The sequence below is a fragment of the Acanthisitta chloris genome, unplaced genomic scaffold, assembly GCF_000695815.1.
Source record: "Acanthisitta chloris isolate BGI_N310 unplaced genomic scaffold, ASM69581v1 scaffold27605, whole genome shotgun sequence".
Lineage (NCBI taxonomy): Eukaryota > Metazoa > Chordata > Aves > Passeriformes > Acanthisittidae > Acanthisitta > Acanthisitta chloris.
The window spans coordinates 27,157-38,721 of NW_008674690.1; the positions used below are offsets into that span (position 1 = coordinate 27,157).

Here is an 11,565-nt window from a genome sequence, read left to right on the forward strand (position 1 = left end):
ATGTCGTCAAAGAACATTAGCTTGGAATGGCTTGAAAATGCAAAGGATCTACAAGAATGAATTGTAAGCTCCCCCTTGAGGCAAATGTTCAGATCATTTTTATATAATGTTTGTTTATTAATTCAGTAACAAAATATGCCATGCTAAATAAAGGGTATGTGTTTATTTTGCTAAGAGATGTAAGTTAGCTAGTCGTGAACGATGAAATGAACAGAGCATTTGACATTTTTGTGGGGAAATATCAACAATGTATATCAGTTTTAAGACTGTTTGTAGTTAAACTCTTTGTTTTCTTTAGTCTCTCATGCATTGTAACCTAGTTGATGTACTGTAAATGGAACTGACAATTTTACAGTGTAACAATTATTTATCTTTGCATAAAAGTTTGATACAAAATATTTGGTTAGTATTTATTTGCACACTAAACACACTTTTGGATCCCCAGGCACTAATTTTATTAATTATTACCATGGTTGCCGACAGAGGTAGCCACCATGTTGTGACATCAACCTGATGTGGCAAAGTTCAAGGATTCATTGAAGTTGTTTGCTGTCTTTTCATGCTTTGATGGAGAATGACCAGAGCTTTTTTATGTACTGGTCCAAGGTCAACAAATAACTTTGCAAATGATGCCTCATTGGTGAGGTGTCCTTTGAAGGCAGCCATTAGTTAACTAAAGTATTTTTTTCGCTTTTTGAAAGGAAAAGGAGTTTAAGATTAAATTTACTGTTTCAGTGAGTCTATATAAAAAAGATACTAAAGATCATTTAAATATAGTTTGTCAGTAATAATGTAAAGTTGGAACACAGAAGACAAATGTCTTCTCTTGGAAGTGGCACTAAGAGATTGAGCCTAACATTTCTCAGACTATCTGGAAAAGCATTAATTATGTTAATTGATAGACATATTTAGAGGTAACTGTGATGCATTTAACATCATCTTTCAGAGTTATGATTAACATCATTAATGTCCATTTACTTTGATTCCTTAAGAGCTTTCTGTGCCTTAAGAATGGTTTTACCAGCCATTAGGAGCAGACCTGGGGTGGTGGCAATAGCACTCTGGCTGATTTGTAAGTGACTGTCTGGTGCTATAGCAGAAAGTTAAGGGCTTTTACTACAGTTGCAGCCAGAGTTCAAGAGCATGAGTTCAGCCTTGTTGGCTTTAACACACATTCACAACTTCCACTGGGTGGATGTTGGGGAAAAATCGACCGAAACAAAACCGTATTCCTCTTTGTGCTGCCTACACTGTGCTGGCTGAAGTTAACTACGGCTATGAGATCAAAGACAAATGTACATCAGTTTTTCTGGTGAAATCAGTTTTTCTGAAAAGAAAAATATTTGAAAGTTCAATACCACTAATACTAATTGTGCAAGTAGTTGCTGAAGCACTTTTGGAAGCATCTTAAAGTTGCTGTTATGCCATGTTTTTACTTCCTCTTCAAAGAAGCTGCTCTCTGGACTTCAGGTTAAATATTGTTATTCCTATTGTTATATACTACTTAAAGTACTTTATAATTTTTCCAGTCAGTCACAAATTCTTTTTTTTTTCATCCCCTACTTCAATTTCCATTTGTAGTGAGAAAATACTATGATCCTGCATGATCAGCAAGACCAGAATTGTTTTACTCCTGACACAAGTATTGCTTAACTCAGCTTGAGGGCAAGATAGACCTCTTTCTTGGGAACAATTATGGTAAAAAGAACTCAATTCATTTTTATGGTCTTGAAGGATTAACTCCCTTTAGCTTAATTTAAGAATAAACTATTGCTTCTTACTTCATGCTTCCGAAGGATGTCTAAAGGTATTGCAATTGCTATTATAGTTAATGCAGCAGAAGTGATTTCCATGCAGCAATTAGAATGTAAACACCTTCAGATGTGTTTCTTACAGGCTGAAAGTGATTCCTGGGCACTTATCAGAATGGACCAGTCTTAACTCTGTGATGGCAAAAGGGAAAGTGTTATGCAGTGCTTTTATTCTATTGTACTCAGGTTTTATGTATAAATAAGAAATATTGGTTATTGGGAAAAAATATTTCCATATCACATTCTTATGAGAAGGAAATTATTTTGTTCCTTGTATTTCCTTCACTTAGGAAGTTGTTCCTAGATACTAGGTAAAATCTGTGAAAACTTAAGAATCTCTACAGAGAGATCTGGACTGACTTGATCAATGGGCTGAGGACAACTGCATGAGGTTCAATAAGGTAAAGTGCTGGGTCCTGCATTTGGGGCACAACAACTCCATGCAGCATTACAGGCTAGGGGAGGAGTGTCTTGAGAGTTGCTTGTTAGAAGGGGACCTGGGCGTGCTGGTGGACAGACAGCTCAATATGAGCCAACAGTGTGCACAGGTGGCCAAGAAGGCCAGTGACATCTTGGCCTGTATCAAGAATAGTGTGGCCAGCAGGACTGTGGAGGGGATCATCCCCCTGTACTCAATGTTGGTGAGGCCACATCTCGAGTACTCTGTTCAGTTTTGGGCTCCTCAATCAAAAAAAGGATATTGAGGTGCTGGAGTGAGTCCAGCAAAGGGCAAAGAGGCTCATAAAAGGTCTAGAACACATGTCATATGAGGAACGGATGAAGGATTGAGTTTGCTTAGCCTTGAGAAGAGGCAGCTCAGGGGTGACATTGACTGCAGCTACCTCAAAGGGGATTGTAGAGAGATGGGGGATGGTCTCTTTTGCCATGCCTGCAGTGAGAGAACTAGAGGGAACGGCAATAAGCTGAGATGGGAGATTCAGATTAGATGTTAGGAAGGATTAATTTTTTTTTTACTGTTAGGGCAGTCAGGCACTGGAAGAAATTGCCCAGGGAGGTGGTGGAGTCACCATCCTTGGAAGTGTTTGAGCTATCTGGATCTGATGCTGGAGGATATTGTTTAGGGGTTACTGCGGAGTGGCAGACTACTTCAACCTTGATGATTCTATGATTTTATGTAGAAGACTGCAAACATTTCACAGATGGAACTTAGTCTTATGATCTCCACCTTTAGGCTGGTGATACTTTTCTATGCAAAACATAAAAATCTCATACATACAAATTTTTTCATTTCCATTAGGTATTAGGAAGAAATTCTTACTGTGAGGATGATGAGGCACTGTAACAGATTTCTCAGAAGCTGTGGATGCCCCATCCCTGGAAGGGTTCAAGGCCAGGTTGAATAAAGCTTTGAGCAACCTGGTCTAGTGGAAGGTGTCCCTGCTGATGGCAAGGGGGTTGGAACTGGATGGTCTACAAGGTCCCTTCCAACCCAAACCATTCTATGATTATTTCCCTTTTTTACACACACAAAAGGGAGACAGGAGTAAGGGTAAAAGAGTAAAGGAGGGAACATTGGTGTACTTGCAGAGACCTCAACCCTGGTTTATTCACATTAAAATCTAAGAGTGAAGAAAGAAAAACTATTTCCAATTTCACCGACAGATTTCGTCAACTAGACCCACTTTGAACAAGCTTTTTGGCTTTTATGTACAGCCAGGGGGTCCTGTTGCAGTGACTACATTCCCTTCTGCTCACTGCCTCAGTCTCTTTCCAAGGGCAGCAGTAGGTGAAGTGAGGAACTGAAGGATGAGCAGTAGACCTTAGCTAGTCCTCTGCCGTATGGCTTCAGTTTGGTATTTCAGAAACATCATATTCCCATCCACCCCTGTTTTCCCCAGGGAATATAATTATATTTTTTCTATAGTGATCTTGGCCTTTTGCAAACAAGAAGCATCTGAGAGAGAAAACTCTTGTTGCCTTCTTTTATCTCATAACCTTTTATTTCAGGGGTGCAAGCAAGTGTAAGCTCAAGCTTCCATTCTCTGTTTCAAAGCATCTTGGAACTGTAACTCAAATGAAAACAATCCATTCTACTCAAGTGTTTTAACATAGTATTGACTGGTTTCTTCACAGGTTACTATGAAGGCAACTGAAGTCATGGGTGATGAATGAAGGCTAGAATGTGGTCGACTCAGGTTATGTTAGTTTCATCTAGACATAAAGTAGTTGAAATAAGATGATCATTTTGAATTACACTAGTTTATATTACATATGTGTTTCCATACTAGACTTTATAATAGGAGACTTTATAGTCTGATAGGATGGTTTATCAATGTATGCCTCAGATGCATCTATGCTTTGCATTTTGGGAAGCAAAAATTAGACTCAAAAGTATATTACTCCATTTCTGGGAACCACTTTTGCTTTGAGCTGGCTTTTGCATTTCATTAAGAGACTGAAACAGGATGTACAGTAGTGATGTATGGTATTTAATGCAGAAATCATGTCACATTTTAATTAAGCATTTTAATCTAATTGCTTCACCCAAATCAATTTATACTGATAGCAGAATACATTTTATATTCAGAGGAACAGAAGAAACAGTGGTCCACTATGAAAGATAGAATTTTCAACTTTAATGTTAAAAACTGTGTGTTTTATATGAGAGAATGTGTCTAAAACACCTTTTTACTTTCTCTCTGGCTAAATTACATTTGTCTGTGTTCCTTGTGATCACAGATATCTTGATGAAGCTACATATTTTGGTCTGGACTTAGTTCTCTAATGCTTATAAAGACCTGAGAACAGTTTAGGACTTTGTTTTTTATCGGTGACCACTAATGTGTGTTTGTAAGCAAGCCTTGTATTTTGGGCACTTCATATCTGGATTAAGTGTTGTAAGGACTGAATCCAGGAGCCTCTTACAAAAAAATCATACATCTATGTTTATATGTGTAGATACACATTCCAGTAAGTGAGAATGCAGTTTGTATTTCTGATACTGTGGAATTAAAAATACATTAAATTCCTACATCAGATTTAAAACAGAAATGAAGTGCATTGTATTACACTAAGAAGCTATAGAATTTAAGGCATTTCAACAAATAGGAAATTATATTTTAATAGAAACTTATTTATAAAAGAGCTTAAGAAGATAAAACCCTTTACTGTTTTCATATCCTTTCCCCTTTAAAGTGCTATAATAAACTACCCTGATAGTTTTTATACAAAGTACAAAATCTAAATTTAAAGTCACCAGTACAGAAAAAGCATGGAACAGAAAAAACAATAGAAGTCCTATTACTTTTTATTCACCAGGAAGAGCTGGTACTAATTATTGGCAGGTGTGTCTAAAAAACATAACTTTTTATGAGAGGAACTTGCAGTATTGTGAGCACATATCTGTAATTGAATAATTGCCAAAACACTTGCCTAGAAAGAAAAATAAAAACTGTATTCAATCCTTATTTAACTCTATTAATTCCAAGTGAATTAACACAAGAGAGAAATGTTGGCTTTCATTCAATTTATTCATTAGAAAGCAGCATGATACATGGTCAACCTTTATGCACAATCGATAAACTGCATTCTAGAGCTTTTTGTAATAGGCAAGACAGAGGAACCTCCCATGAGCCTAGTTAAACAGATACATACAATGAAGCATACACCTTCATTTTGATATGCAGAGATATTACTGAAAAGAGTTGACTATGCATTAAAATGAAATCCACATTGAAAAACAGTCTAAAACAATATAAACAGAGATAAAGCCAGGTAATATTTCACCTGATATTATTAATTTTTATTATTTTTCACTAAAGCATTTGCTGTTTGAAAAATTTAAATTTTTTTACTGCCCATGCTTTGTAAAGCCCTCCACTGTGCATTAAATGCACTGGGTGTTCAAAGAAATGGTTTCCCCATGGTCTCATATAAAAGAAAAAGTAAAATGATAAAACTGTTTATTAACAAAACCACAGCATCTATTTTGAAACATTGCTCTCAAATGGAAACAGTTGTTATTAATATTTTCCTCCCCAATATTTGAATATTTATTCAGTTTATCTGTGAGATTGAAGTACCAGTCTGGTTTATATCATTATACAATGGCTTATATTTAACCTTTAAATTCCATTTCTATCATTAAAAATCATCAAGGTAATAGATGGTTTTTTTGATCCAGTCCACAAACATGGTGACTCGAACATACACTCCTGGTCGTTGGGGAAGTGCACACTTATAGCCAAATGATGTTACACCAACCAAAAACCACTTGTTGCCATCTTCAAATGTCAGAGGCCCACCTGAATCTCCCTGCATTAAGAAATTCAAAAGTTAAAAGTGAATAGTGTCAAATCTGAAGCAGAGCCTGTTTATGATATGTTGTTCCTTTTGATCCTTAATCATACATGTTGTATCCCTATATGTTTTGGGCACCAGAAGTGAGATCAATATGAATATTTCCATTAAAAAAAAAACCAAACTGTGAAATGATCCTTTTTTTTTTTTTTTTTTTTTTCTTTTTAAAGGATGTGATCTTAAACTCTTACTAGTCTTTCAATACAGGACTGGTTTCAAGTGATTTTTTTTTTTTATTCTTTTGCTTACTAGTTTTACATTCAACCCTTTGTCTTTCACAAAGCCTGGGTGTAAATGCATAGGATTTTTTTTTAGTTGAATGTATTCAGCCAAAATACAGTTCTATTTTCAGTCATCCCAGAATTTCTGCAGTTTCAAATTTAGAGAAATAGGTGACAAGATTTCCAGAAGATGTGTCCTTTTCTCACACCTCCTTCTCACTAGGTTAGCAGATGTAGCATTACAACAGTGGCTGAATCTGACTCATGCCACAGCCTGAGCAGGGGAATAGTCAGCCATGAGTGTGTTGTTTTGATGCAAAAGAAAACAATGACTATTTTTCATTGCCTATCAAGCTAGTTGAGCCAGTATTAATTGTGTCTTCTCATGACCCCGTGAATAGCTCTTTATGGGTGAGTTCTGCAAGGACTCAGCCATTAAAATACTTCTGCCCATAACTCTAGGGCATCCATGAATGTTCAAAAGCTCTGACAGCAGCCTAAAGGGGGAACTGCTATCAGGACTCATTCATCTTTGCTCATGGCTGAATAGTCATTGATCACAGCACCGGTCACTTGTACTCTGTATCAGCCTGTGGTGCAACACTGATTTTTTTATTTTTTTTTTTTTGTGTCAATATGAGGTTCAGATGGCTAACAGGAAAGAGGAAAGCCACAGAGGGAAGGAACGTTAGTATTGCACACACTCCTCCTATATTTAACTAGCCAAAGTAAATGCACCTGATGAAGCCTTAAGTTGGAAGGGCAAGGCAAGAACAATTATGTGAGAGTGCTCCTCATCAGGCTTAAAGGAGAACCAGCTGGTCTCCATGCCATAGACTCCATATTGCCAGAAGAGGAATTAGGTGACAGCCAGCTCTGAGCACATCCTCAAAGAGAAGCAGTGTTTTATTCACAGAGCTGGAATGGATGAAAACTAGACCCTCTGGAAGCAATGTATATATCAGTGCAGAAAGACAGCCTCTCTAAAATACTGTGGCATCTACTTACAAGTCTCCAGAGTCTACTGATTCTGGGGAAAAACATCATTGCTCTCTCTTGCCCTTCATGAAGCACTTCTGAGACTTCAGTCTATTTGGTATTTGTTTATCTGTGCTCTGCATTTCCATAAGCATGTCCCTCTCTTCATGGAATGACTCAGCAGTTATTATTCAAAGCTTAGGGCAGAAAATTCCAGTCCTCATATTTATCTCCCTCCATGGTTGTTTATGCCAAGATGACACAAATAAGATTTTTGTATTTTACAAATTGTGTCCTGATAAATGGGCAAAATACTGTGAGTAGAAACTACATTCATGGACAGTGATTGTCCTGGTTTGAATGGCTGATGCATCAGGGACCATTTTATTTGTTAACTAGATGTAGCGTATGCTAGCAGACAAAATGAGTTACTTGTATTTACCTGACAGGAATCTATTCCTCCCATGTCATATCCTGCACAGAGCATATTCTCAGTAATACTATACTCTGGCATCCGTTGTTGGCATTTTTCATTCGAAATGAGAGGGACCTCTGCTTCTTGCAATATGTTTGAAGTGGGACCTGATGAAAATACAAAGTACATTTACCTGCAGCAATAAATATGTACATCCCACTTGGAACACTGAAGGTTTTGTTCCTGTTCCAGCATGCTGAGCATGCTACTGAGCAGAAAGAAGCTGCCTCACTGCTGTACTATTCAGGTTTATGCTCCTGTAACAGTCACTGATTAAATGGTGCTTGTTAACTGAATCCTGTCTCTCCTTTGTGTAATGGGACTGAATTTGGTTATAATTAAATCAAGATTACTAAAATCAATGTGTATGAACTCACTGTGGGGAGATCTAAGGGATAATTAAGGGTTTAGGAGCATGGATTGTCCAGTGTTTCCTCACTGTTCATTGTACAACTTTGAGTATTCTAAGTTTTTATAAAAACTTCTTTTAGTGATTCCTACCCAAAACTTAAAATGTAATTTTATTCTGAAAATGTAGAAGGCAATGCATTCAAACAACTGTGGAAGTGAATGGCATGTTTATTGTTTCACAGAGACTCAAAATCTGGAGCATATGACATAGAAACAGAACATACATTTGTCACTGCACTCAGTATGCCTGACTTCTGGGGAAAATCATTTGCACATTGTCAGACTAATTTTCCTTCTCCCCCACCCAGTATCTGGAAATAAGATGTGCATATTTCATGTTGAGAAAGGTAGTCTTCATAAGCTTTAAGGGGATGTAATAAGGTTTCTTCATAATTTTACAAACTTAAAGATATTTTTTTCTAATAAACATAACTCTATCACTTTGCTTTAGAGAAGGAATGGTGGAGTGGGATAGTTCCCATATTTTCATATGGAGAAGTATCTCCCTAAACTATTTGACCTTAGAATCAGGACCAAGCTTTCCCTCACAGCTGTGTGCCTGTCATAATTTTCCAAGCAGATTACTCACCTTCATTCATAATATTACCCCAGCCAGCAATGGAGCAGTTAATTCCTGGTGGAAACTGTTGGTTTTTTTCTGGTAAACAGATTGGTTGTATGTAATCTGTGAATGAGAAACAAGCAAAAAATTTCAGCCTCTTCCCCATACCCAGGTTTTTTTGAAGTCACATAAGAAAATGTTCATTAATTCAAATCCACTTTTTGGGCAAGGTATCCAGGAAGTACTTGGCTGACTCCAGAATGATTAGGTTGTAACAAACATACAGCCATCATATGCTTAGCACAGTTTTTGCATATTAGAGTAAATCTGGTTTATGAGAAAATAACAACTCACCTGTATATTGCACTTTGTGTTGAAGATGCATTAGAGCAATATCACTGTCTTTTGTTTCCTTCATGTAATGAGGATTTATAATTATGCGATCGATGTTTCGAACTGCTGTTGAAGGTTGTGTCATATCTGATTGAGCATACAAGCCAAGAACTGCTTGCCATCGAGATGGTTTTAATTGCCTCCTAGAAGTTGCAAGAAGTATTCACAATTATGAATAATTAATGAAAGTTTTGAAAAATAGGTGTTAGATAAAATGCTGATCTTTAACCTTATGGTAATTCATAGCATTTGCACATTTATTTATTTTGTCAAAATAAATAGAATGTAGGAGATGTGCTTAAAATTTTGTGATAGTAATACTATCCAAAACATCCACACTGCAGATATGTGTAGATTTTTTTATGGTAAGCTTATAATGTATTATTTATAATGAATTAATCAGATAGTGGTGCAGGGGAGCAAAATGCATTAACTAAATTCCTATGGCTTTTTAAACACCATGAAGAATACTGCTGACTATCCACCAAGCAATTAATACTGGCTCAGTTAGAAAATGATAATGAAACATCTAAAGAATAATAGGTCTAAGATGTCACTAGAAAGGCTGCAGCTCATAACTCAGAAAATTGGTCTCTTAATTTTTATTAATCTAAATCAAAAAAAAAGGTATGCTAAGAAAAAATAGTAATCTGCATATTTTCCTGAGCTACACATGCTGGTTTGAGGCTGTATTTGTTAGAGAACTTAATTATTTGCTGTTGTTCAATCAACCAGTTTATAGTTTCAAAAACATGTTATACTGAATTGGTTTCTGCTTGTCTTTTGCTTTGACATGAAGAGGTTATTTTGCTCTAAACTAGGAGTGTTTAAATTAAATGTTCAGAATTTAAGTGTGAAACTGCAAGCTCCCATTTAGGAAAATTCTAGCAAAGTCAAGATGATCAAATTAGATTTAGGTGAAAATAGAAAGGTGAATGAAGAGAAAAGGAAGTACCAAGATAGGTATGGATTTATTGTGAGGAAACTAAGGGAGCTTGATCTTTCTCATTTTAGTGTCTTTGTGTACAATGTAGTTCCTGTCATGCAATGAGGCAGCATTACTGTTTTGGCACGGTCTCCACTGCCTTACTGCATAGCTATTTATAATCAAAGCTCTACTATAATTTTAAATGTTAATGTTTCTTTCTTTTTTTTTGCCATTCCAGTGTCTAGGTATCTTCTACATTTGTTTTTATTATAGATGTTATGAAAGCAAACTCTAGAAAATATTTAAATATGCATCACTTCCTTGACTGGTACAAATAGCACCATCTAGAGGATATCCAATATTACCTAATCAATGCACATAAATCAAGATTCATTCCAGTGATGCAAAGTAAATTTTGATCAATCTATGATAATGTACAGGAGGAACAGGCAACACTGGTTTACCTTTATGGGGTATGATGTCATCATACTTCTGGCAGGGATTCAACTATTTTATGGAAGCCCACATTAATTATGGATTAAGAACAAATGCTCAGTATATTGAAAGTGCAATTCTTTAGTGCTCAGAAAATGCTGCATTAAAGTAAAGACTGAGGATTTACCAGAAAGTAAAGGAGCATTAGCTGAGCCCACAAGTGATTCCAAACACAGTAATTAAACAGCTAGTTGTTAATTTTTTTATGTGTGTAACAACTTATTCATAATCTGTTGCCTCCTTAGTGAACTTGCATATAAAACAAGTGTTCCGTTATCTTTAAAATAAAAAAGACAAGACATGGATGTCATATGACCATTGCAGCTGGTTGGAAAGATGCCCTGGAGTCAGTGGAGAGAAAGATGGACTTGTGAGTTTATATTAATTTCATTCTAATATAAACATCTGGAAACCCTCTAAAAAGTGCTGCTGCCTAGGGATTTCAGTATGATCCTTTGAAATTGTGCTTTGCTCTGTATAGGACTATTGATGTCTCAGGTCATACTTCAACCCAGCTTTACTGTTCCAAATGCAATGAACATTACCCATATACACAGTGTGCTGCTGTCACCAGCCACTCATCACCAACAAGGGAAGCTCCACAAACAGGTAGGAAATTAAAATGGAGTGAAACTATCCAAGGCCAAGCCTCTCTTCTGGCATCACTTCCACCTACAATCTTTGTTCTGTTGTTCTGAATTGCCAGGTGTTTTCCACAAGCTAAAATAAAAATAAAATAAAATAATTAAGAGGATATAGAATGTTTTATTAGACTAATCAATATTCTTCAAAAAAGGTAGGCTTTGTAGAACTGCTTTGACCTGCTATTCAAAAATACTGTAGAAGAAAGTTTGGCATTTTATAGCTGAAAATCAAGATGCAATTTTATAACTTGGATTTAGATGTGTTCTTTCCTCAGACTTTCTGGATTTATTATCTATATATATTTATATATGTTTTCAGTATAGATC

The 11,565-nt window shown here is 36.2% G+C and overlaps 1 protein-coding gene across 1 annotated transcript in view; it reads right to left on the reverse strand.

Moving 5' to 3' along the window:
- Nucleotides 1-5,915: 5,915 nt before the first annotated feature.
- LOC103802914 (enteropeptidase-like) overlaps nucleotides 5,916-11,565 on the reverse strand; it is a 7,174-nt gene continuing 1,524 nt past the window's right edge. The window contains exons 2-6 of the mRNA XM_009075444.1: nucleotides 11,140-11,314; nucleotides 9,133-9,314; nucleotides 8,806-8,901; nucleotides 7,773-7,912; nucleotides 5,916-6,086 (exon numbers count right to left, since the gene is read on the reverse strand). Coding sequence (XP_009073692.1) covers nucleotides 5,916-6,086; nucleotides 7,773-7,912; nucleotides 8,806-8,901; nucleotides 9,133-9,314; nucleotides 11,140-11,314 — 764 coding nt within the window. The remainder of the gene's footprint in view (nucleotides 6,087-7,772; nucleotides 7,913-8,805; nucleotides 8,902-9,132; nucleotides 9,315-11,139; nucleotides 11,315-11,565) is intronic.